The following is a 26082-nucleotide window of genomic DNA, read 5'->3' on the forward strand; positions in this document are numbered from 1 at the left end:
TTGACCGACAGCCGGCGTGCCCAATCACAGTCGGGCCCGCCCTCCCGCCCGCCAATGGGCGCCCGGCGGAGGCGGGGCTGCGCCGTCACACGTCGCACGTCCTTAAAGGCGCAGGTCCCCCCCCCCTTGATCCCGGCGGGCGAATTAACTTTTCGCCGATAAGAAAAACGGTGGTGAGTGGGCGGGTCATTTTGTCAAGGCTAATGGCATAATTTTTGCTTTGGGACCTGAGTGGGTGGGGGAGGAAGATCCCCCCCCCACCCAGTGGTACCTCGTACAAGCTCCAACCGCACGCGGGCTCTGAGTGGAAAGTGGGGTGGGCTATTTGGCCATGGGGGGCATCACCGGCTATCCATGTGAACCCACATTTCCCCCTAAAGAAAGAGAGACCGGGTGGCGGATAGGGGGAGGGAGGGTGGTAGGTTGTGAGGGGAGGGGGCAGATCCTGGCATTTTCCATCGGTCTGCTGCCAAGCATCCCGAACGAGTCAACCGTCCACTCGCAATCCTGAACTGCCTTCCTGGGGCGCCCGGGTTATGAGTCGATTATTTCCGACCCCGGACGGGTGACATCAGAGAAATAAAATGGACACACCGGGCTTTCTCTGTGTTCTGACTCTTTATTATTACGAAGTGCTTTCATTTAAAAAAAAATTCAATTATTATCTCAGAAATTTCTCTGCAGTTCCCCACGTCCCTTGCTGCTTCCTCCCATTCCTCAGACATGTTCTGGTAGGATTCGGTTCTTGGATCCAGTCCTGTTTAAAACACAATTCACAAACTTGAGTGTCACAGGCCCTGGGAGCAGCACGCGTCTGAGTAAAGCTCCCTCTACAATGTCCCCATCAAAACCTCCCAGGGCACACTGGGTTGGCTGGCCCCTGAAACCCTCCTCGGGAGCCAGTCCCGCATTACCCGAGCCGCCTCTCGGAAATGCCCTCCGTGCCATTCCGATCGGCGCGGAGGGGTTTCCTGTACGGGCTGCTCCTGCACACTCTCCACTTCCACGCCCTCGTCAGCCGGCAGGACACGCCCAGGCGGTCCCCGTTGCCTTCTGGCGGCGAGGGGGAACCCCGATGGAGGTCTCTCTACGCGGGAGTCTCCCCCTTTACGTCGGGGACCTGGGGTGGAGGGTGCCGCACAGGGCAGTCCCGTGCAATAGACTTTTAAGTAGGTTCACGGACTCCCAGGCCGCCTGTACTTTGTGCGGCCTGGACGAGTCCGTGTTCCATGTATATATGGAGTGTGCGAGGTTGCAGCCCCTCTTTGAGTATTTGAATGGGCTGCTCCTCAGGTTTTGGCTGCACTTCAGTCCCACCCTCCTGATCTTTGAGCACCCGGTGCGGAGGGGTGTGGGCCGGGAGGAGGATCTCCCCATCGGTCTGCTTCTGGGCCTGGCCAAGGTGGCACTTCACAGGTCCAGGTTGCGGGCCTTCGGGGGGGGGGGGGGGGGTTCCGTCCTCCCTGATTGCCTGCCCCTCTTCCGCGGTTACGTTCGTGCCCGGGTGTCCCTGTAGAAGGAGCATGCGGTGTCCGCCGGTACGCTTGAGGCCTTCCACGATGGGTGGGCACTGCAGCGGAGGAAAAGACCTTGGGAATAAGGCTGTATTTGGAGGTGGGTGTCGAGCACCAGACTTTTATTTCATTTGGACTGTTGTGGGAGGTGGAAGAGGCCGGAACAACAAGGGGTGGGGGCTGTATAATTCTACAGGGAGCTGTGCAATTGCATTGAATACACAAGGAAGCTCCCTCCCCACCCCAATTGCCCAGCCCGGGTCAGCTGAAGCTGCCTGGCTAATAGAGACATAAGGATCGAACTAGAGCCTGGGCAGCTTTCGGCTGACCCAGGTGAAGACCCCTCCCACAACCAGAAGACCCAGGAATGTTACTCAGGACTGTTTAGAGTGCACTGTGTCCCACCCTTAAAGCAAAGTCATCACTTACAGCCTGTCTTTCCCCTTTCCTGTATACCCTCAGACTCTCCCCGAACCTACTACCTGTTTGTAAGTTATTTCTTGCAAACTTTCGTTTGTTTGTTTGTTTGTTGTTTTTTTGCAAGCCTACAACTTGGGGTGGGTTTGGTTCTTGAATCCATGGCAAGCCCATCTTCACCGGTGACAGGGCCCTCCCATACCTATGCGGCTGTCGCCTCTGTGACTGCTCATGTGACCCCGTCACCCTTTTAATTAATAACGTCTGGCCATGGGGCAAAGAGCTATCCTCACCCCAATATGTCTATAGAGGCCTGTGTAAAGGCAATGGCCGAGGTTCTCGGCCCCTCGGCCACTGTGGCAGCCTCAAAAATGTACGGGAAGGCTGTGTTCTTCCTGAAGGCCGAGCGGGCGGTGTCCCGGGCCCCGAGTAAGGGGCTCATTGTGGGCGGGACTTTCCTGCCGGTGGACCCTCTGGGGGCCACTGCGCAGCGGGTACTGCTATCGAATGTCCCGTCCTTCATTCCCAGTGAGCTCCTCCTCCCCCATCTGCACCATCTGGGGGAGGTGAGGTCAGGGATCAGCCCAATCCCGCTCGGTCTTCGGGAGAACTGCCTCCAACATGTCTACTCCTTCCGCCGCCAGCTATTTATGCAGCTGGCTCGGGAGGAGGTCTTGGAGGGCCATTTCGATGTAGAGTTCCAGGGGACGGCCTACTGCATCGTCTGGACCTCGGACGGGGCGCAGTGCCATGTCTGCAAGGGGGTGGGGCATGTTCGTAAGAACTGCCCCAACCTCCCGGCCGCCAACTCCACCTTGGCAGCCTAGGGTGGCGCCACAGCATCTCCTCCCACTCCCCCTACATATCCTAAAGACACTGGTCAGTTGGTTCTGGAGGCTGTGATTTTCACAGCCTCCGGTGGGGAGGGGATGCCTGTCTGAATGGATGGAGGACGCGGAGGGAAAAAACCACTGAAAGGCACATCCCTTAGACACCGTGGCACAACCCGAGCCTGAGCTCAGCCCAAGGCCCGGTCCCGGGGAACCCACCTGCCCCAGGGCTGGGCTCAGGCCCAGGGCAACCAAGCAAAAGTAGGGTGCAGAGGTGGAGGCCTCTGACTCTCCATGCCCGAGTGGGAAAAAGAGGAGAAGGCACCCCTCAACGGAGGTAACACAGGGCCCTGAGGTGCACAGCCCATCTGTTGGAGGGGAGCTGTCTCCTGGTTCGGGTCCCCAGGTTCCCCCTGTCACCACCACTAACAAGACTGTAAAACCAGGGCAGGAGCTCCCTACCCCTCAGGATGGAGGGAAGGGCGAGACCCCTGCACATGCGGCCCCTCCTGAAGGAGCAAGTGGCGCCCAGCTTTTGGTGGGGGAACCTGGGGACGCTCCTGGAGAAACTTTCCCGTCTGCCACTGGGTCGGGTGCCCTGAGTGGAGGGTCGGCCCTCCCAACCAAAATCCACTCCTGACCAGGATGTACCTGACCCGATTATTGGTGTAAATGCTGCCCCGTCTGCTGGGTCTGTGGGCGCTGGTGGGGCGGGAGATGGCCTCCTCTCTCCGCCTCCGGTCTCGGCTCCGGCTGGATTTCCGGAGTCGGGAACTTCCATCTCCCCTGGACCACTCATTGGCCTGGGGACGGAGGTGGAGGGGGGTCCTGAACTGCTGGTACCCACAGGCTCCAGGTCCATTCTAGAACCCAGAGAGGACCCCTTCGCCATTGATCCTGGGGGTGGGATCGTGACCGAGGTGGGACCAGCTGGTGCGGCCAGGACGTCCGCCCCACATTGCGCAGTGGCTTTGTCAGCCGCTGGCGGTGATGACCCAGAGGAAGATTGGGACTCGGTGTGGGGCACGGAGGATGACTTTGAATCCATCGCCAGTGAGGTGGTGGAGTCCCTCGTGCCTCCCACCGGGTCTCCCCTCATCCCACCGCGGAACTCCGGGATTTCCTCGCGGCTTGCAGGGGCTGCCGCAATAAAGTTCAGCTGGCCCTTGGCCGTTGGTCGAGTCTGGTGCTGATTATTCAGTCCGTCCGTGCCACCCGCAAGAAAGCGGGCAAGGGTGCGGGCGTGAAACTGGTTGAGAGGCGCCGGTTTAATGCGTTCCTCAATGGGTTGCTGGGGGAGTGGAAGGCGAGGTGCACTTCCACTCCCTCCTCACAGTGAGCTGTTGGTGATGGGTTTTAAGTACCTTTGACATGAAGATAACCATAGCCAGCCTCAACATCAATGGCAGCAGGGGGTCTCACCGCAGATTTCACAATCTCTCAGTCCTCAGGGAAGGGAAATATGCGGTGAGCTTTCTGCAGGAAACCCACACCGTTCTGGGAAACAAAGCCACCTGGCTCCTGGAGTGCCAGGGTGGGTTACTACATGAGTCACCTCACCTCTATTTCTAGTGGGGTGGTTTACCTTGTTGGCCCCGACTTTTCAGCTGGAGATTTGGGGGTCAAAGAGCTAGTGCCGGGCCGCTTGCTCCACCTCGCCGTTCGCCTGGGTAGCGTGCCGCTCCACCTAGTGAACGTGTATGCGCCCAGGCCCGGCGCGTTGCAAGCGCGCTTCTTTGAAGAAGTGTCCGCTCTCTTGAGCTCTATCAATAGCGGTGAGTACATCATCCTCGGGGGGGATTTTAACTGCACCCTCGAGGTGGGGGATCGCTCTGGTTCCCAGCGCGGCCAAGCGTCAGTGGAGAAGTTGAGGGGCTGATCAGCTCCCTTAATTTGGTGGACGTCTGGCGAATCTCCATCCCGACTCCAGCGCCTTCACGTGGAGGTCTGGAGGAGGAGGGTCCCGAATGGCACGGAGGAGTTACCTGTACGGGCTGCTCCTGCACACTCTGCACTTCCTCGCCCTCGTCAGCCGGCCGGACACGCCCAGGCGGTCCGCGTTGCCATCTGGCGGCGAGGGGAAACCCCAATGGAGGTCTCTCTACACGAGAGTCTTCCCCCTTTACATCGGGGACCTGGGGTGGAGGGTGTTGCACAGGGCAGTCCCGTGCAATAGACCTTTAAGTAGGTTCACGGACTCCCCGGCCGCCTGTACTTTCTGCGGCCTGGACGAGTCCGTGTTTCACATCTATACGGAGTGTGCGAGGTTGCAGCCCCTATTTGAGTATCTGAAGGGGCTGCTCCTCAAGTTCTGGCTGCACTTCAGTCCCACGCTCCTGATCTTTGGGCACCCGGTGCGGAGGGGCATGGGCCGGGAGGAGGATCTCCTCGTCGGTCTGCTCCTGGGCCTGGCCAAGGTGGCAATTCACAGGTCCAGGCTGCGGGCCGTCGGGGGTTCCGTCCTCCCCGATTGCCTGCCCCTCTACCGCGGTTACGTACACGCCCGGGTGTCCCTGGAGAAGGAGCATGCGGTGTCCGCCGGTACACTCGAGGCCTTCTGGGGCCGGTGGGCACTGCAGGGACTGGAGTGCATTGTCGACGCCGAGAATGGCATTTTAATTTGAGTTTTTTGTTATTTTTCTGTTTTTAATAAAGTTATTTTTAAAATGTAAATATGTATATAAAGGGAGCCTGAGGAATAAAGGCCCCCTCGACATGAAAAAATATAAAAGGGGCCTGAGGAATAAAGGCCACCTAAAAAGAAAAAAAAAAACGGGGTTAGATACAGAGTAAAGCAAAAAAAAAACGGGGTTAGATACAGAGTAAAGCAAAAAAAAAACGGGGTTAGATACAGAGTAAAGCAAAAAAAAACGGGGTTAGATACAGAGTAAAGCAAAAAAAAACGGGGTTAGAAACAGAGTAAAGCAAAAAAAAACGGGGTTAGAAACAGAGTATAGCTCCCTCTACACTGTCCCCATCAAACACTCCCAGGACAGGTACAGCATGGGGTTAGATACAGAGTAAAGCTCCCTCTACACTGTCCCCATCAAACACTCCCGGGACAGGTACAGTACGGGGGTTAGATACAGAGTAAAGCTCCCTCTACACTGTCCCATCAAACACTCCCAGGACAGGTACAGTACGGGGGTTAGATACAGAGTAAAGCTCCCTCTACACTGTCCCATCAAACACTCCCAGGACAGGTACAGTACGGGGGTTAGATACAGAGTAAAGCTCCCTCTGCAATACCCCGCATGAATTATGGCTGATTCTGGAATTCTATATGGGAAAGGGTTGGGTCCATTGGGAGTGTGTGCAATGGGAGTGAAAGGGAAGGGGTTTGAGTCCATTGGGATTTTTTTTGTTATTCATTTCATGGGATGTGGGCATCGCTGGCCAGGCCAGCATTTATTGCCCATCCATAATTGACCCTTGAGAAGGTGGTGGTGAGCTGCCTTCTTGAACCGCTGCAGTCCGTGTGGGGTAGGTACACCCACAGTGCAGTTAGGAAGGGAGTTCCAGGATTTTGACCCAGCGACAGTGAAGGAACGGCAATATAGTTCCAAGTCAGGATGGTGTGTGGCTTGGAGGGGAACTTGCAGGTGGTGGTGTTCCCATGTGTCTGCTACCCTTGTCCTTCTAGTTGGTAGAGGTCGCGGGTTTGGAAGGTGCTGTCTAAGGAGCCTTGGTGCATTGCTGCAGTGCATCTTGTAGATGGTACACACTGCTGCCACTGTGTGTCAGTGGTGTAGGGAGTGAATGTTTGTAGATGGGGTGCCAATCAAGCGGGCTGCTTTGTCCTGGATGGTGTCGAACCTCTTGAGTGTTGTTGGAGCTGCACCCATCCAGGCAAGTGGAGAGTATTCCATCACACTCCTGACTTGTGCCTTGTAGATGGTGGACAGGCTTTGGGGAGTCAGGAGGTGAGTTACTCACAGCAGGATTCCCAGCCTCTGACCTGCTCTTGTAGCCACAGTATTTATAAGGCTGGTCCAGTTCAGTTCCTGGTCAATGGTGACCCCCAGGATGTTGATAGTGGGGGATTCAGCGATGGTAATGTCATTGAATGTCAAGGGGAGATGGTTAGATTCTCTCTTGTTGGAGATGGTCATTGCCTGGCAGTTGTGTGGCGCGAATGTTACTTGCCACTTATCAGCCCAAGCCTGGATATTGTCCAGGTCTTGCTGCATTTCTACACGGACTGCTTCAGTATCTGAGGAGTCACGAATGGTGCTGAACATTGTGCAATCATCAGCGAACATCCCCACTTCTGACCTTATGATTGACGGAAGGTCATTGATGAAGCAGCTGAAGATGGTTGTGCCGAGGACACTCCCCTGAGGAACTCCTGCAGTGATGTCCTGGAGCTCAGATGATTGATCTCCAACAACCACAACCATCTTCCTTTGCGCTAGGTATGACTCCAGCCAGTGGAGGGTTTTCCCCCTGATTCCCATTGACTCCAGTTTTGCTGGAGCTCCTTGATGCCATACTCGTTTAAATGCTGCCTTGACGTCAAGGGCAGTCACTCTCACCTCACTTCTGGAGTTCAGCTCTTTTGTCCGTGTTTGAACCAAGGCTGTAATGAGGTCAGGAGCTGAGTGGCCCTGGCGAAACCCAAACTGAGCGTCACTGAGCAGGTTATTGCTAAGCAAGTACCACTTGATAGCACTGACGACGACACCTTCCATCACTTTACTGATGATCGACAGTAGGCTGATGGGGCGGTAATCGGCCGGGTTGGACTTGTCCTGCTTTTTGTGTACAGGACATAACTGGGCAATTTTCCACATTGCAGGGTAGATACCAGTGTTGTAGCTGTACTGGAACAGCTTGGCTAGGGGCGCGGCAAGTTCTGGAGCACAGGTCTTCAGTACTATTGCCGGAATATTGTCAGGGCCCATAACCTTTGCAGTATCCAGTGCCTTCAGTCATTTCTTGATATCACGTGGAGCGAATCGAATTGGCTGAAGTCTGGCATCTGTGATGCTGGGGACTTCAGGAGGAGGCCGAGATGGATCATCAACTCAGGACTTCTGGCTGCAGATTGTTGCAAATGCTTCAGCCTTATCTTTCGCACTGATGTGCTGGGCTCCCCCATCATTGAGGATGGGGATATTTGTGGAGCCACCTCCTCCAGTTAGTTGTTTAATTGTCCACCACAATTCACGACTGGATGTGGCAGGACTGCAGAGCTTAGATCTGATCCGTTGGTTATGGGATCGCTTCGCTCTGTCTATTGCATGCTGCTTACGCAGTTTGGCACGCAGGTAGTCCTGTGTTGTAGCTTCACCAGACTGACACCTCATTTTGAGGTATGCCTGGTGCTGTTCCTGGCATGCCCCCCTGCACTCTTCATTGAAACCAGGGTTGGTCTCCTGGCTTGATGGTAATGGTAGAGTGGGGGATATGCCGGGCCATGAGGTTACAGATTGTGGTTGAGTACAATTCTGCTGCTGCTGATGGCCCACAGTGCCTCATGGATGCCCAGTTTTGCATTGCTAGATCTGTTCGAAATCTATCCCATTTAGCACGGTGATAGTGCCACACAACACGATGGAGGGTATCCTCAATGTGAAGACGGGACTTTGTCTCCACAAGGGCTGCGGCAGGCAGATTGGTGAGGACAAGGTCAAGTATTCCCTCTTGTTGGTTCCCTCACCACCTGCCGCAGACCCAGTCTAGCAGCTATGTCCTTTAGGACTCGGCCAGCTCGGTCAGTAGTGGTGCTACCGAGCCACTCTTGGTGATAGACTTTGAAGTCCCCCACCCAGAGTACATTCTGTGCCCTCGCCACCCTCAGTTCCTCCTCCAGGTGCTGTTCAACATGGAGGAGTACTGACTCATCAGCTGAGGGAGGACGGTAGGTGGTAATTAGCAGGAGGTTACCTTGCCCCTGTTTGACCTGATGCCATGAGACTTCATGGGGTCCAGAGTCAATGTTTGGGTCCATTGGAATTGTGTACAATGGGAGTGAATGGGAAGGGGTTTGGGTCCATTAGGATTGTGTACAGTGGGAGTGAACTGGAAGGGGTTTGGGTCCATTGGGATTGTATACAGTGGGAGTGAACGGGAAGGGGTTTGGGTCCATTGGGATTGTGTACAATGGGAGTGAACGGGAAGGGGTTTGGGTCCATTGGGATTGTGTACAGTGGGAGTGAACGGGAAGGGGTTTGGGTCCATTGGGATTGTGTACAGTGGGAGTGAATGGGAAGGGGTTTGGGTCCATTGGGATTGTGTACAGTGGGAGTGAACGGGAAGGGGTTTGGGTCCATTGGGATTGTGTACAATGGGAGTGAACGGGAAGGGGTTTGGGTCCATTGGGATTGTGTACAGTGGGAGTGAATGGGAAGGGGTTTGGGTCCATTAGGATTGTGTACAGTGGGAGTGAATGGGAAGGGGTTTGGGTCCATTGGGATTGTGTACAATGGGAGTGAACAGGAAGGGGCTTGGGTCAATTGGGATTGTGTACAGTGGGAGTGAACGGGAAGGGGTTTGGGTCCATTGGGATTGTGTACAGTGGGAGTGAACGGGAAGGGGTTTGGGTCCATTGGGATTGTGTACAATGGGAGTGAACGGGAAGGGGTTTGGGTCCATTGGGATTGTGTACAATGGGAGTGAACGGGAAGGGGTTTGGGTCCATTGGGATTGTGTACGGTGGGAGTGAACGGGAAGGGGTTTGGGTCCATTGGGATTGTGGTTGACTCTGAAATGGGAAACACACTGATCAAAGTCTCTGCTTCCGGTTGCTGGGACCCTGCTCGGCGCAGGCACACCCGTGGCCGACTGGTACTCACAGGAAGCAGGACCCTATCCCGATCGCCATGGCGAACAGGACAACAAAGAAGTGGAGGATGAGCCATAGTATGGCGGTCTCCGACGACGCCGGCAACACCTTCTGTTTCGCTGTGGGGGAAGAAGATGAGGAGACACAGGAATAGAGACGTTAGCGAGTGACAGTCAAAGCCACTTTCCCAACCACCGACGGGAGAGATGGGGCCCAGGGCTAATTCCACCCATCCAAGGCACAGCTACTGGGATCCTCCCAACCCCCGCACCTCTCCCACCCCACCTCTTGCACCTAACCTTCAGGGAAACAAAAGTGGGATGTTCAACTACATGGGGCATCACAGGATATTCAACTACTGGTGTTGGGGAATCCCTGGCCCCTCCTATGCCCACGCACACGCCCGCACACCTACCCTTGATCAAGAAGATGGGGGAGGAGATGTCCTCGCCCGCCCTCCCGGAGATGCCAGCCTCGCACAGGTACTCGCCGGGGTCCTCCTCCTTGACGACGCGGAAGTGGAGCTCGCTGTCGGGCCCCCGGGAGGTCAGGGTGACCCGGTCGCGGTAGCTGGGGTGGACCCGCGAGGCCCGGTCGGTGCCCTGGTCGATCTGCGCCAGGGTGAGGTTGGGGCTGCGCGGCGACGACCAGCGCACGCGGTAGCGGGTCTCGGGGCCCGCGTGCAGCGCCACGATGCGGCAGCTCAGGGTGGCCGGGGACCCCACGTGGGCCTTCACCTTCTCCGAGGTGTTGAGGGCCAGGATCTCGGGTCGGAGCTGGGTCTGCGCCCGGACGGCGGGCACCGCGGACGGGGGCACGTCAGTGACCACATCTGGATGGAAAGCGAGAGAGAGAGACACAAGGAGTTACATCGGATTGACGACACAGGCAGTTCGGCCCAGCTGGTCTCTGCCAGCCCCTTCCCCACCTCACCCCATCAACGTATCCTTCCATTCCATCCTCCCTTCAGCATATCAATTGCTCCGGTTTCTTATGTCAGATCCAGCATGGCCGAGGGGCTGGAGGGAGGGATGGAGATTTCGAAGATGAGGGCACATCTTGAAACGAGGTGGCCCTTTATTTCACGTCCTCTGCCACTGCTCTGTAAACCCGGCCGAGTCTCACAGCCTCTGCTGCACACTGGGCAACACGACAGCAGCCCAAAACCCACCCCAGTCACCACACAGCCGACAAAACAAGATGATCATTTCCACTGAATCCAGTTTGGTCCCTTCAGGGGAGGGGGCCGAGAATGGGAAAGGTAGCGTTTCCCTTGTAGAGGGCCAGCAGGGCCCTGGCGGGCCGAATGGCCCCCCCCCCCCCCCCGGTGCTGCAATCATCCCTGGGACATCAATCCCACACCCTCTAAAAACAGACTCGCACCCCTCCAGCGCCTTTCACCCCCAACGCAGGAACCCCGACGCGCCACATGGCCAATGAGGGACTTTCGCCACGTGGGAAAGGCGGCAGCCAATCTGCGCACAGCAAGATCCCACAGACCCGCAATGTGAGAAGGAGCAGATCGTCTGTGTTTTTTTTTGCTGACGTTGCTTTGAGGGATATCCTGTATGGCCCCAGGACACTCAGTACTGACTCTCCGTCAGTGCGGCGCTCCCTCAGTACTGACCCTCCGTCAGTGCGGCGCTCCCTCAGTACTGACCCTCCGACAGTGCGGCGCACCCTCAGTACTGACCCTCTGACAGTGCGGCGCACCCTCAGTACTGACCCTCCGACAGTGCGGCGCACCCTCAGTACTGACCCTCCGACATTGCAGCGCTCCCTCAGTACTGACCCTCCGACAGTGCAGCGCTCCCTCAGTACTGATGATCTGGGTCACTACCTCATGGCTGTGAGTGGGATCTTGCTGTGCGCAAATCGTCGGCCACATTTTCGACAGCAGTGACCGCACTTCAGAAAGTCCAGGCGCTCTGGGACCTCCCGAGCAGGTGAAAGGTGGTGGGGGGAAATGTTTGTCCTTTATCTGTGTCCTTTCTTTACACTCACCGCCCCAACCCCTACCCCCCCCACCCCCGCTCCTCTCTGCCCTCCTCCCTCCGTCACTCCGCCTTACCTTCCTCCAGAGTGACCGAGGCCACTGCCATGCCCTCAGGGTGCCCTAACACCCAGGCCTTGCACAGGTACTCTCCGTAATCCTCCTTCTTGACCTGGTGGATAGTCAGGTGCGTGGCAGTGTCCAGCGAGCTGACACTCAGACGCTCCCGGTAGGCAGGGTCGAGGTAGTTGGTGCCCTCCTGGCCCTGGTCGAGGCGGGCCAGGGTCAGGTTGCCTCCGTTCACCGCCTCCCACTGCACGCTGTACCTGGTGCTGGGACCCCCATGCAGGGCCTCGATGCGGCAGTCCAGCTGGGCTGAGGTTCCCAGCCTGGCTCTCACTCGGCCTGAGGTATTGAGGGACTGAATCTCAGCCACCAGAGACTCGTTGTTGCTCTCTGAGGTCAGGAGGTCCAGTTCCATGTGGGTATCTGCAAATAGAGGCAGAACGTTAGTCCCTCCGTCTGTCTGTCTGTCTATCCCTCTCTCTCTTCATCCCTCTTATCTCTCCATCTAATCGTCATCCATCCATCCCTCTCTCTCCATCCCTCCCTCTGTCTCTCCATCAAATCTCCATCCATCCATCTGTCTGTCTATTCCTCTCTCTCCAACCCTCTCTCTCCATATCGCTATCTCTCCATCACTCTCTCTGTCTCTCCCTCCCTCTCTCTCTCCAACCCTCTCTCTGTCTGTCCATCCCTCTCTCTGTCGCTCCGTCTAATCTCTCTCCATCCCTCTCTCTGGCTGTCCAATCCTCTCTCTCTCTCCATATCTCACCTTGTCTCTCCATCCTGCTCTGTCTCTCCAGCCCCCTTTCTGTCTCTCCGTCCCTCTGTCTCTCCGTCCCTCTCTCTGTCTCTCCAACTAATCTCCATCCATCCCTCTCTCCGTCTGTCCATCCCTCTCTCTGTCTATATCTCTCCCTGTCTCTCCATCCTGCTCTCTATCTCTCCATCTCTCTTTCAGTCTCTTCATCCCTCCCTCTCCAAATCTCTTACTATCTCTCCATCCCTCTCTTTCTCACTATCTCTCCATCCCTCTCTCTCTCTCTCCATCTAACCTCCATCCATTCTTCTGCCTCTGTCCATTCCCCTCTATTTCTCTCTCTCTCTCCATATCTCTCTCTGTTTCTCCATCCCTCTCTCTCTCCATATCTCTCACTATCTCTCCATCCCTCTTTCAGTCTCTTCATCACTCTCTCTGTCTTTCTATCCCTATCTGTCCATCCCTCTCTTTCCATCTCTCAATCCTTCTCTGTCGCTTCATCCCTCTCTCTCCATATCTCTACCTCTTCATCCCTCTCTCTCCACATCTCTCGCTATCCCTTCATCCCTCTCTCTCCATCCCTCTCTCTGTCTCTTCATTCCTCTCTCTCTCCATATCTCTCACTACCTCTCCATCCCTCTCTTTATCCTGTCCATCCCTTTCTCTGTCTCTCCATCCCAGTATCTCTCCGTCCCACCATCTCTCCATCCCTCTCTCCATATCTCCACCTCTCCAGCCCTCTCTGTCTCTTCATCCCTCTCTCTGTCTCTTCATTCCTCTCTCTCCATATCTTTCACTACCTCTCCATCCCTTTCTCTTTCCATCCCTCTCTCTGTCTCTCCATCCCACTTTCTCAATATTTCTCCAACCGACTCTCTCCCTCCCTCCATCCTTTACCTCTCCACCTCTTTATCCTGTCCATCCCTTTCTCTGTCTCTCCATCCCAGTATCTCTCCGTCCCACCATCTCTCCATCCCTCTCTCCATATCTCCACCTCTCCAGCCCTCTCTGTCTCTTCATCCCTCTCTCTGTCTCTTCATTCCTCTCTCTCCATATCTTTCACTACCTCTCCATCCCTTTCTCTTTCCATCCCTTTCTCTGTCTCTCCATCCCAGTATATCTCCGTCCCACCATCTCTCCAGCCCTCAATCCCCCCCACCACCCCCCCACGACCTATTGGATCGATCCCCCGTGTCCGAGCCAGTTTTCCCGGGAAGACACTTACCCTCGGCCAGCACTGACAGGGAGGAGAAGGATTCCCCCTCCTGGCCCACAATCTCGCCCTTGCAGAGATACTCCCCAAAGTCCTGCTCCTGGACAGACCTGAAGTGCAGGTGGTTCTCGGGTCCCTGGGAGATCAGGGAGACCCGGTCGCGGTAGCGGGGGTTGATAATCGGGGCTGTGTCCGTGCTCTGGTCAATCTGCGCCACAATCAGGTCGGGGAACCGCCCCGCCTCCCAGTGCACCTTGTACTTGGCATTGGGACTGTCTTTGACCAGCATTATACGGCAGTAAAGTGTGGCTGGCTCACCGAGTTTGGCGAGGACAAACCCTGAGGCATTGAGGAAGAGAATTTCCGGGTGGAACGAGGAGTTGCTGCTCTCGGCTGTGATCAGGATGTCGAAAACCTGCACAAAGTCTGCAAACAAAAGAGGAAGAGGAGGTTGACAAAACTACAGCAGGGTGCCCCAGGGCACCTCAGGGCCAATGATGCACTTGGCTTTTTATTCCGAAGTGCACTTACCGTTGTAATGTAGGCAGCGCAGCAGCCAATTTGTGCACAGCAAGATCCCACAAACAGCACCCCCACCACCCCCGTGACAATGAGCCAGATCATCTGTTCCCCTTTATTCTTTCACGGGACGCGGGCATCGCTGACCAGGCCAGCGTTTGCTCCCCGTCCCTCGTCGTCCCTTGCCCATTTTCAGGGGGCAGTTCAGAGTGAACCACATTGCTGTGGGATCCGGAGTCACATGTCGGCCAGACCCGGGTAAGCTCGGCAGATTTCTGTCCCGAAAGGGCGTGGGCAAACCAGATGGGTTTCCACGACAAATCTGTGATGGTTTCACGGCCCCGTTACTGATACCAGTACTGACCCTCCGACAGTGCGGCACTCCCTCAGTACTGACACTCCGACAATGCAGCTCTCCCTCAGTACTGACCCTCCGACAGTGCGGCACTCCTTCAGTACTGACCCTCCGACAGTGCGGCGCTCCCTCAGTACTGACCCTCCGACAGTGCGGCGCTCCCTCAGTACTGACCCTCCGACAGTGCGGCGCTCCCTCAGTACTGACACTCCGACAATGCAGCTCTCCCTCAGTACTGACCCTCCGACAGTGCGGCGCTCCCTCAGTACTGACCCTCCGACAGTGCGGCGCTCCCTCAGTACTGACACTCCGACAATGCAGCTCTCCCTCAGTACTGACCCTCCGACAGTGCGGCACTCCCTCAGTACTGACACTCCGACAATGCAGCTCTCCCTCAGTACTGACCCTCCGACAGTGCGGCGCTCCCTCAGTACTGACCCTCCGACAGTGCGGCGCTCCCCCAGTACTGACCCTCCCACAGTGCGGCGCTCCCTCAGTACTGACCCTCCGACAGTGCGGCACTCCCTCAGTACTGACCCTCCGACAGTGCGGCACTCCCTCAGTACTGACCCTCCGACAGTGCAGCTCTCCCTCAGTACTGACCCTCCGACAGTGCGGCGCTCCCTCAGTACTGACACTCCGACAATGCAGCTCTCCCTCAGTACTGACCCTCCGACAGTGCGGCGCTCCCTCAGTACTGACCCTCCGACAGTGCAGCTCTCCCTCAGTACTGACCCTCCGACAGTGCGGCGCTCCCTCAGTACTGACCCTCTAACAGCGTGGCGCTCCCTCAGTACTGACCCTCTAACAGCGTGGCGCTCCCTCAGTACTGACCCTCCGACAGTGCGGCGCTCCCTCAGTACTGACCCTCTAACAGCGTGGCGCTCCCTCAGTACTGACCCTCCGACAGCGCGGCTCTCCCTCAGTACTGACCCTCTAACAGCGTGGTGCTCCCTCAGTACTGACCCTCTGACAGCGCGGCGCTCCCTCAGTACTGACCCTCAGACAGTGCGGCGCTCCCTCAGTACTGACCCTCAGACAGTGCGGCACTCCCTCAGTACTGACCCTCCGACAGTGCGGCGCTCCCTCAGTACTGACCCTCCGACAGTGCGGCTCTCCCTCAGTACTGACCCTCAGACAGTGCGGCGCTCCCTCAGTACTGACCCTCAGACAGTGCGGCGCTCCCTCAGTACTGATCCTCCGACAGCGCGGCGCTCCCTCAGTACTGACCCTCCGACAGCGCGGCTCTCCCTCAGTACTGACCCTCAGACAGTGCGGCACTCCCTCAGTACTGACCCTCTGACAGTGCGGCTCCCCCTCAGCACTGCCCCTCCGACAGCGCGGCGCTCCTGCAGCGGGATCTTGCAGTGCGTTCGCGGGGGGCGGGGGAGAATCTAGATTCCCCACGTACCCAATTCTGCAAAGGAGACCTGTAGCATAGCCACAGTGAGCCAGATATAGAGGTACATGACTGGGCGTGGCGGTCGGACGGGACTCCCTGATCACGCCGAGGTGTCGAGTTCCCCCTGCGTCGTGCTCCTATCTCCTCCCAGCTCTTGGCATCGATGAATGAGAACAGGTTTCGTTGTCCCAATCAGGCTGACTGGAACAACTGTTGGATGCCATCTGAAAGGGTTGCGTCTCCAAGGTGATGGGATCTGTTGTCACAACGGTAATTACCCCTTGTGAGCTCACAATCGGTGTGTCGAAGATACAGATCTGGGGGCGTTATCCCATCTGCTGAAGCCGAGAGATCCCACGTCCAGTGGGGGAGCTTTGCCCCGGCCTAACTGGGGAGCAACGGAGGAACCGAAGGCCTGGGGGCGAAGCGGGCTCCAACGAGGCGTCGAGCTGTCTGGGGTCAGCTTCGGATGGTTAGCGAGGGGGGGGGGGGCGGGTGGGGTCATTTCTCCTCCTCTCGGTCCTGAATGATCGGCCCCTTATCCTGAGACTGTGCCCCCGTGTTTTAGACTCCCCGACGAGCGGAGACAATTTCTCAACCCTATCCAGCCCCTTCACAATCTTGTACGTCTCAATGAGATCGCCTCTCATTCTTCTAAACTCCAGAGGGTGCGGGCTCAATTTCCTCGGCCTCTCGTCGTAGGACAACCCTCCCCCCGTCATCGCCGCACCACCCTCCAATTGAGGGAGAGTCAACATTTGTCGCGGTCCCGTAGGAGGCCATTTGTGACTTTGATGAGGGCCGTTTCAGTTCTGGGGCGGTGGGTGGGGCTCGAAACCCAACTGGAGGGGTTCCAAGATGGCGACCCGGGAGAGACGGGCACGGATTTGGGAGGCGACGGGGGCCCGCTCGAGAGGTTTGGGGCGGGGTGGTTGGAGGTGGGTGTGGAGGGGGGGGGGGGCGCGGAGGTTCGCAAAGATACAGGGTGGGGGGCGGGGTAGGATGTCGAGGGTTGTTGGTTTTTTTTTTTTGCGGAACCCCCACCCCATGGCGGGAGGGGGAAAGGGAGACAGGCGGGGGAGGAAGAAGGCCCTGCCGCCCATTTGCTGCCAAAGCCGCATTGACTTGGCCGTTCGTGGGATCCTGCTGTGCACAAGATGTCAACATGAGCGGCGGCGGCAGACGCCAAAGTGGCACTCCAAAGCAATGTCCTTGCTCATGCCGTTAATTAATACATGCATTAATATTTATAACAATGGGACAGGGAGACATTGCAAGATTTTTCTTCAGGGGCCAATGGCCAAATCAGCAGTCAGCCATGGCCATGGTGGAGGGAAAGGGGGCTGGTTAATTAATATGCACATATTAATGAAGCGTCTCATCAATATTCATGAACATGCGCTCAGGGCGGCAGGCTGAACTATACTCAGGCTAGGTGGGGGGGATATGTGTAAAAGTCAAATATATCCAGCGCAAATGGCTTGAAGCTTATCCAAGCATCAATAAATACTTTCTACTTCAGATCAATTATTCGATGTTTTGCTCCTGATTGGATTCAGTTCCGTCTCTTTCGAGTCCCCAAAATCCTCAACAACACCCCCCCCCCCATATCTCCGAACCGAATGGATTCGTCCGCCGCGCGGGCTGGAAGGAAGCGGAGCCCGCCCCCGCGCAACGCGCAGGCCCAGACGGCGACATTTGGAGCCGTTGGGATTCAAATTTCCCGACGGGTGGGCGGGGCCGCAGGTGTGCGCATGTGCGGTTGGGCCCCGCCCCACTGCGACTCATTTGGGAAAATGGCGGCCGCCTTCTACCGCTCGTTCGACCCCGAGGACCATGAGTTGGATAAGGGCTTTCGCCTGACCGCCCTGTCCGAGATGAAGGGATGAGGCTGTAAGGTCCCGCAGGAGGTGCTGCTCAAACTCCTGCAGGGACTCGGCCCGGAGCCGCAGCCCGACGCTGGCGGTGGCGGCGACGACGAGAACCAGTTCCTGGGCACCGTCATGCCGCGGATCGGTACGCGAGGTCGGGGCGGCTGCCAGCGGCGCCGAGTTGCTAGGCCGGGGCGGGCGGTTCCTCGATCTCTGACTGACTGACGGTTGGCCCGGCCAATCAGCGACAGGCCCACTCCTGACGGCGCCCGCCAATTGGCGAGCAGGGCGCCGCTGCTTATTGGATGGCGCCCGTTTGATGAGCACCCGGGCCTGACCAATCGGTGGATGCTTCTTTGCCATTGGGTGGTGCTAGTTGATGGATGGCCGCCCCGGCCAATGATCGATGCCCGTCTGCCCTGGTCACGGCAAGGATCCAGGGGGCGGGTGTTCGGGGCTATTTGATTGACGCACGCCTCCGCCAATCAGGGGCTGGAGGGGGAAGGGGCGGGAATTGACACGGCTCCAGCATAGCCTGTTGTGGGTTTAAAGGACCCTCTCCCTCCCTCTCTTTCTGACCCTGGTATTTGCTTGGGTTTGGGGTCTGCAGGTGGTTGTCTGGTATCTGCGCCCAATGGCATGACCAAAGAGAGAGAGTGAATATTGGTGGGCTATTCAACTGTGGGGGGCATCGCGGCCGAGCCTGATTCCCTCTTTGCTGCAAATCCCTTTGCCCTTGTGCTTTGCAGCGGCACTCGCCAGGCAGTTTTCAGCAGCCTGAGCCTTGGCGGATTCACCCCACCCAAAACACTGGGGTGCTGAGGGCAATTGAGAGCAAAATTGTGCAGCAAATGTCTCCTTACTTCCCCATCTCTCCCCGCCCCACCCCAGTTGCTGCTCCTGCCAGCTCGGGAGAGGTGTGAGGAGCACAACACCCGGCCAGGGGGTGTCACCGTGCTCTCTTGTTCCTTGGATTCCACGTCTTGCTGTATCTCTCTATGACACTATCACCCCTGAACGCCTGGCTCAAATTTTAAGGTTCTGCCCCCTTGTTCTGGACTCAAACTAAAGGCCAAGATTCCACTCGCCTTTTAAACAGCTTTTTTGCAACCGTCTGCCAGCTCGCTTAATCTATCAATGTTCCTTTTGAGCCTACTGCTACCATTTAGACTATGTAATGTGGCACCGGTTTTCAGCAAACTTGGATATACCGATCTCTCCTCTTTCATTCAAGTCATTTTTGGTGTAACGGTGCATATAACTACAGACTCTCCCTTAACGACTACAAGTAGTAATCTCCTCAGTACAAAAACATCAACTAGGTTCACTCAACATGACTTCCCCCTTTGCAAATAGCTTTTGAAGTCTCTGGTTTGAGACGCGCACTCTTCCACGCGGCGGTGACAGTGCGACCCACCGATTCCGCGGTGAAAAGCATCAACCGCTGGTGATTAAAACGGGGAACTGGGAGAAACCTGCTGGTCTGCCCTGGTGCAGCTCCGTGTGTCTCGCTGTGGACCGGGAGGCTTTAACCAGAGTTAACGTATCCTGTCTCTTTTTTTTTTCAGGGATCGGCATGGACTCGTGCGTGATCCCGCTGCGGCACGGGGGGCTCTCTCTCGTGCAGACGACAGACTTCTTCTACCCGTTAGTCGACGACCCGTATATGATGGTATGTTCTGAGCTCGTGGACGCGGTTTTACGTTACCCAGAGGTGTTGAATCAGCCTCGAGCGTGTTCATTCCCTGCACACGGCGCCCCGCCACGACTCGTACAAAGCTGACTTGGGATGGCCTCTGCGTCAGTTCTGTCTGGTAGAGCGATTGCTGTCCCTTCTCGGCCGCGGTGAGCTCTGGTGGGGCCTGCTGAATGTGTTGTGCCTGACGCTTGTGTATTGTTTTTTTTTTTCTCATGCCAACCAGGGGCGGATTGCCTGCGCCAACGTCCTCAGTGACCTCTACGCTATGGGCATCACCGAATGTGACAACATGCTGATGTTACTGAGCGTGAGTCAGAAAATGACCGAAAAGGTGAGTCAGCGACGGTGGAACCCGTGCGTGGAAGGCAACTCCTCGATGACTGAGCGTCCAGGGCTCTCTGGGGGGTTGGGGGGGGAAGACATTCCAAAGATTCCTAACCCTCCACGTGAAGAAGTTTCTCCCCGTCTCCATCCGAAATGGCCGGCCCTCTTATCCTGAGACTGTGACCCCGTGTTCGAGACTCTCCAACCTGTGGGGAACAGCATCTTCGTATCCACCCTGTCAAACCCCTTGGGAATTTTATACGTTTCAATGAGATCGCCTCTCATTCTTCTAAACTGCAGGGAATATAGGCCTAGTCTACTCAGTCTCTCCTCATTGGACAATCCCCTTATTCCCCCCCCCCCCCCAAACCAATCCCAGGAACCAGTGTACTGAACCTCCCGTGCACGCTCTCTAGAGCAGATATGTCCTTCCTTAGGTAAGGAGACCAAAACTGCCCACAGTACTCCAAGTGTGTTCTCACCAGTACCCTGTATAATTGCAGTAAGACTTCTTTACTCTTGTACTCCAATCCCTTTTATAATAAAGGCGAACATACCAGGTAGCCTCCTAACTGCTGCTGTACCTGCATGTGAACTTGCTGGGATTCGTGTACAAGGACACCCAGGTCCCTCTGAATGCAAACAGAGTCTCTCTTCCCAGTCTCTCTCCATTTAATTTTGCCGAGAAAAGTGGATAGCTTTACAGACGCGACATCACAGAGCTAAGACAGAGTGACCTGTATTTATACAACATGTAATCTAACTTCGAGACATCTCGAAGCAGTTCAAAGCCGATGAAGTACAACAATTTGCATTTATATAGCGCCTGTAATGTAGCTAGAAACACAACCAAGAGGCTTCAGAGCGTTTTCAAACCAAAATTTGACCCCGAGCCACATCAGGAGATGTCGGGGACAGGCGACCAAAAGCTCGGTCAAAGAGGTCGGTTTTAAGCAGCAGCTTAAAGGAGGAGAGAGAGAGAGAGGCGGAGAGGTTTAGGGAGGGAGTTCCAGAGCTTGGGGCCCTAGGCAGCTGAAGGCACGGCCGCCAATGGTGGAGCGATGGGAATCGGGGGATGTTCAAGAGGACGGAATTGGAGGAGGGCAGAGATCTCGGAGGGTCGTAGGGGCTGGAGGAGGTTACGGTGGGGGAACGAGGGAGACATGGTGGGATTTGAACACAAGGATGAGAATTTTAAAATGGAGGCATCGCTGGACCAGGAGCCAGTGTCGGTCAGTGAGCACAGAGGGGATGACGGGTGAACAGAACTCGGTGCGAGTTAGGACAAGGGGAGCGGCTAAGTTTCGGATGAGATGATGTTTGCGGAGGGTGGCGTGTGGGAGAGCAGCCAGGAGTGCGCGAGGATAGTCGAGTCGCGAGGGGAACTCTTTACGATACATCTTGAAGCGCAGTCACCAAAGTAAAGTAGCAAACGTGGCAGCCATTTTATGCACAGCAAGATCCCGCAACGAGCAACGCGACGGCGATCGGAGAATGGGCCTTCAAGCGGTGTGAGTGGCCCGTGGCTCGGCGAGGTAGGGAGCGTGGGGCCCCCAGCTGACTCTCCTGTTGCTTGTACTGACAGGAGCGCGACAAGGTGGTTCCACTCATGATCCGCGGCTTCAAGGACACGGCGGAGGAAGGTGGCACCTCGGTGACGGGCGGGCAGACGGTGGTGAACCCGTGGATCATCATCGGAGGGGTGGCGACAGTCGTGTGTCAGCCCAATGAGTTCATCATGTGAGTACCAGAAGCGGGGCCGGCGATAGATTGCCAAACGGGGCGCGGGGCCTGTCGTTACTTGTGATTCCGATCGCGGTTCAGGTGAGCACCCCCGCCCCAGTCCGTGAGCTTTTCACTCTGTGCTGTGATTTTTATTTTTATTTTTTTTTCATTCCCCCCGTTTCTCTGCCAAAGGCCAGACAACGCAGTTCCAGGGGATGTGTTGGTGTTAACAAAACCATTGGGAACGCAGGTCGCAGTCAACAGCCACCAGTGGCTAGAAAATGTAAGTGCTGTGGGTGGGGGCGATTGCTCTTAAGGGATCGCGCGGGCTGCTGTTATACCCTGAACCCTAACTCTGATTTTCGCCCCTCCCACCCCCCCCCCCCCTCTCCCGGCAGCCGGAGAAATGGAACAAGATCAAACTGGTGGTTTCGCACGAGGACGTGGAGTTGGCCTATCAGGAGGCCATGTTCAACATGGCCCGGCTGAACCGCACAGGTAAAGCAGCAGCAGGAAACTCTTTCCCCCACCCCCGGTCGCCAAACCTACCTTCTCCCCCCCCCCCCCCCCCCCCACCCACCACCCTCGCAAGTCCATCCAGGGGCTGGGGAGAGAAGGTATGGGTTGGCGTTCCTTCTGCGTGCTGTCTGGTGGTCCTGCAATGTGCATGCATGGCAGTACGGTGGGTTAGAGCAGAGTGGGGCTGGGCTGGCAGTTGGCACCCGCGGAAGTTACAGGCCGGTGGGCACCATTGGCGGCTGAGGTGCGGGGAGGTTTTTTTAGCGTCTGACAGGACTAACCCCCTCCCGCTCCTCTCCGTCTCCAGCCGCCGGACTGATGCACACCTTCAACGCCCACGCGGCCACGGACATCACCGGCTTCGGCATCCTCGGCCACGCCCAGAACCTTGCCAAGCAGCAGCGCAACGAGGTCTCCTTTGTCATCCACAACCTGCCGATCATCGCCAAGATGGCGGCCATCAGCAAGGCCTGCGGCAACATGTTCGGGCTGCTGCACGGCACCTCAGCCGAGACGTCAGGTGAGCGAGCGGTCGCCCTGTGGGGCTGCGCGGCTGGCTGCAAGCGTGCCTGTCTTTTTTTTTTTTTCTTTTTTCCCCTTCGGAAATGTTAAAGCGGCCTCTGTTTTGTTTTGTTTTGGAAGGTGGCTTACTGATCTGCCTGCCCCGGGAGCAAGCGGCCCGCTTCTGCGCCGAGATCAAGTCTCCCAAGTACGGCGAGGGCCACCAGGCCTGGATCATCGGCATCGTGGAGAAGGGCAACAGGACGGCGCGCATCATCGACAAGCCCAGGATCATCGAGGTGGCCCCCCGCGGGGCCTCCTCGCCCCAGGACAACAACTCCAGCGCCAGTCCCGAGACCCCCTCGTAGAACGGCGCCCGCCGCGATGCTGGGTCGGGGGTAAGGGGCGGGCGCTCGAAGCAGACTGTAAAATCCGCGCGGCCCGCTTTAGACGGGCGCGGTCCCACCTGAAACCGGAGTTATCTGCTACAGGGAAGGTGTTGTGTGTCCCCTGCAGTGCGAACCATATCTCTCTCTCTCTCTGTCTCTCCTGCCCCCCCCCACCCCCCACCTCCAACTCTGGGTGGTGCTGTTTAAACGGGTTTTCTTCTTAAAACCCCTCTGGTTGACGCTGTTTTTATCTCGGTGCGGGGCCCACATCCAAAAGAGCGGGGTACCCCAGCTCATGTTCTCTCTCTCTCTCTGCGGTTGCTGCACAGACTTTACACACTCGACTGGGCCTTGTGATCATCCGTGTCCAGCCACCAGCAGGAGCTTTAGAGGGAATGGGCAACCTTGCTAACACTACTGAGCTGGTCACTCATCCGTCTCGAGCTAAGTGTTCTTGTTGGCCTTTTTTTTTTTCCTTGGGGTGGGGTCCCTGTTCCACATTACTTGCCTGTTGAGACCCGCTGGATGGTGTGTGTGTGTGTGTCGGAACTGGGTTGTGGGGTACCATATTTGCTCCTTCCACCCCCCCCCCCCACCCCCCGCATTTGCAGTCGAAAGCTGCCTGGTGTTTTGTTCGTGCGGCCTCTGTTGCGTTTTTCTGTCACTGGGGTTCCAGTGTTGTACCCGGGCCCCTGCAGGTGTGACGAGCCTGGGTCTCGTTCTGTAGTTGGCATACCCGGAATCATTGATCTACCTGTGATTTTATCCGCTAGTGCAGTGTTAATTATCATCGATAGGATCGTATCCTACTGTAAATTTGAAATCAGGGGGGGTTTCCGAGTCTTTGTACAGGGTTCCATTGTTGCCCCCACCTCCCCAGTGTGCGTGTTTTTGTTTTGTTTTCTCTCTCTCTTCCCAAATTCCGTTTTCCGGCACCGCCCGGCCTCCCAACTCGTCCCAGCCCCTGGATTGAGCAGCACGGGCAGGGGCGCTGGGAGGAAGGGCGGGCGCGAGCGGCAGAGCCAGCCGCCACTGGCCTCGGGGCATCGGCCCACCCTCTGCACATGAAGCCTCCCCCTTCAAAGGCCCGCAGTGGGCCCGGGGGGTCTGGCGGATCACCGGTCCCAGAGGGTGGGCGGGTCCGACCCCAGGGGGGGAACCAGTGGGCTGGCTCCCTTTCACTGTGAATCTGACATCACGTACCAATAAAGGAAGTTTCTACTAGCTCCGCATCTGTCGCGTCCTCATTGCCTGACAAGCCAGACCCTATGCGCAGGCCGCGGCACCGTCTGTGAATCCTGTAATTCTGTCCGCAGCAGGCCAGGGTGCTCTGTGTGTTTTTAGCCAAGTGCGGTTCACAATATATTGAAGGGTTCAGTTCACTGAAGGTCCTGGGGCTCAGTGTCCAGCCTGCCGAGCGTGCGTTCGTTCGTTCGTCTCCCTGCTAATAGCTTTCCAGCAGACAGATAAACCAGCTAGGGTTCCTACTCCTGGCTGCACTCCAATGCTGGAGGAAAGGGTTAGAGGAAGAGCTGAGTTTTTCTGCCCCTTTAACCCTCCGCGCCACCCTCCCCCAACACCCCTCTGCTCATATAGGTGCACAGCCCCCAGGGAAACCCAGTAATGTGCCACAGCCTTCAGGATAAGTGCATTAAAGTCACTGATACTTCAAATGGACAGCGAAGGAACAGTTTCCATGAGCTTCTATTTTCACTATCTGCCTCTTCTGAGGGGCTTTATCAAATGCCTTCTGGAAGTCCATATAAATTACATTGAGACGTTCCCCGGTCCAATACTTTAATCAATCAGATTCATCAGGGATGACCTACTCTTTGCAAATCCATGCTGGCTCTCTCTGATCTGCTGGAAATTTTCAGTCACTCGATGCTTAATTGTAGACACTAGTAATTTCCTGACAGCAGATGTTGGGCTAACTGGTCTATAATTCCCTGGTTTCCCCCTCTCCCCTTTCTTAAATAGCAGTGACGAGCACAGATTTCCAAAATAAATGAATGCTTCCCAAAGCAACAGAACTTTGCAGATTAGGTGTAGAAAATCTGCAATGTTCTCACTGCTTCCATTAAAACCCTGCGTTGAAAATGAGAGAGAGCGGAGGGGGGTGGGGGGGGAAACTGATAGACATCAGTCAGTGTACAGATATCACCCGGAGAGAGAGAGGGGACTGAGAGACACCAGTGAGTGCACAGATATCACACTGAGAGAGAGGGGACTGAGAGACACCAGTGAGTGTACAGATATCACACTGAGAGAGAGGGGACTGAGAGACACCAGTGAGTGTACAGATATCCCCCTGAGAGAGAGGGACTGAGAGGCACCAGTCAGTGGACAGATATCCCCCTGAGAGAGAGGGACTGAGAGGCACCAGTCAGTGTACAGATATCACCCTGAGAGAGAGGGACTGAGAGACACCAGTCAGTGTACAGATATCACCCTGAGACAGAGGGACTGAGAGACACCAGTCAGTGTACAGATATCACCCTGAGAGAGAGGGACGAAGACACCAGTCAGTGTACAGATATCACCCTGAGAGAGAGGGACAGAGAGACACCAGTCAGTGTGCAGATATCACCCTGAGAGAGAGGGACTAAGACACCAGTCAGTGTACAGATATCACCCTGAGAGAGAGGGACTGAGAGACACCAGTGTACTGATATCTCCCTGAGAGAGAGGGACTGAGAGACACCAGTCAGTGTACAGATATCACCCTGAGAGAGAGGGGACTGAGAGACACCAGTCAGTGTACAGATATCACCCTGAGAGAGTGGGGACTGAGAGACACCAGTCAGTGTACAGATATCACCCTGAGAGAGAGAGGGACCAAGACACCAGTCAGTGTACAGATGTCATCCTGAGAGAGAGAGAGGGACTGAGAGACACCAGTCAGTGTACAGATATCACCCTGAGAGAGAGGGGACTGAGAGACACCAGTCAGTGTACAGATATCACCCTGAGAGAGAGGGACTAAGACACCAGTCAGTGTACAGATATCACCCTGAGAGAGAGGGACTAAGACACCAGTGAGTGTACAGATATCACCCTGAGAGAGAGGGGACTGAGAGACACCAGTGAGTGTCCAGATATCCCCCTGAGAGAGAGGGACAGAGAGACACCAGTCAGTGTACAGATATCACCCTGAGAGAGAGGGGACTGAGAGACACCAGTCAGTGTACAGATATCACC

General features: G+C 56.3%; 2 protein-coding genes across 3 annotated transcripts; one reads left to right on the top strand and one right to left on the bottom strand.

Annotated features, from left to right (window-relative positions):
* Window positions 1–613: 613 nt before the first annotated feature.
* Window positions 614–16249, bottom strand: LOC137358243 (immunoglobulin superfamily member 3-like). 2 transcript variants are annotated; one of them, XM_068024138.1, is made up of 6 exons: window positions 15863–16249; window positions 13590–14003; window positions 11620–12030; window positions 9964–10380; window positions 9559–9667; window positions 624–757 (listed from the first exon to the last, which is right to left on the bottom strand). In XM_068024138.1, the coding sequence occupies exons 1-6, from the start codon at window positions 15918–15920 to the stop codon at window positions 718–720; spliced, it is 1449 nt and encodes a 482-aa protein (XP_067880239.1). In that variant the 5' UTR covers window positions 15921–16249; the 3' UTR covers window positions 624–717. The 2 variants fall into 2 exon arrangements, with proteins under 2 accessions (XP_067880240.1, XP_067880239.1); XM_068024139.1 differs by lacking the exon at window positions 9559–9667 and having other exon boundaries at window positions 614–757.
* A 1358-nt stretch (window positions 16250–17607) lies between these two features.
* On the top strand, window positions 17608–24105 carry LOC137358229 (selenide, water dikinase 1-like). The gene is made up of 8 exons (XM_068024115.1): window positions 17608–17869; window positions 19293–19396; window positions 19647–19754; window positions 21333–21487; window positions 21665–21755; window positions 21871–21970; window positions 22299–22511; window positions 22634–24105. Exons 1-8 carry the CDS (start codon window positions 17857–17859, stop codon window positions 22858–22860), a joined length of 1011 nt encoding a protein of 336 aa, XP_067880216.1. The 5' UTR covers window positions 17608–17856; the 3' UTR covers window positions 22861–24105.
* Window positions 24106–26082: the final 1977 nt, after the last annotated feature.

Source organism: Heterodontus francisci, chromosome 49 (assembly GCF_036365525.1).
Source record: "Heterodontus francisci isolate sHetFra1 chromosome 49, sHetFra1.hap1, whole genome shotgun sequence".
Taxonomy (NCBI): Eukaryota; Metazoa; Chordata; class Chondrichthyes; order Heterodontiformes; family Heterodontidae; genus Heterodontus; species Heterodontus francisci.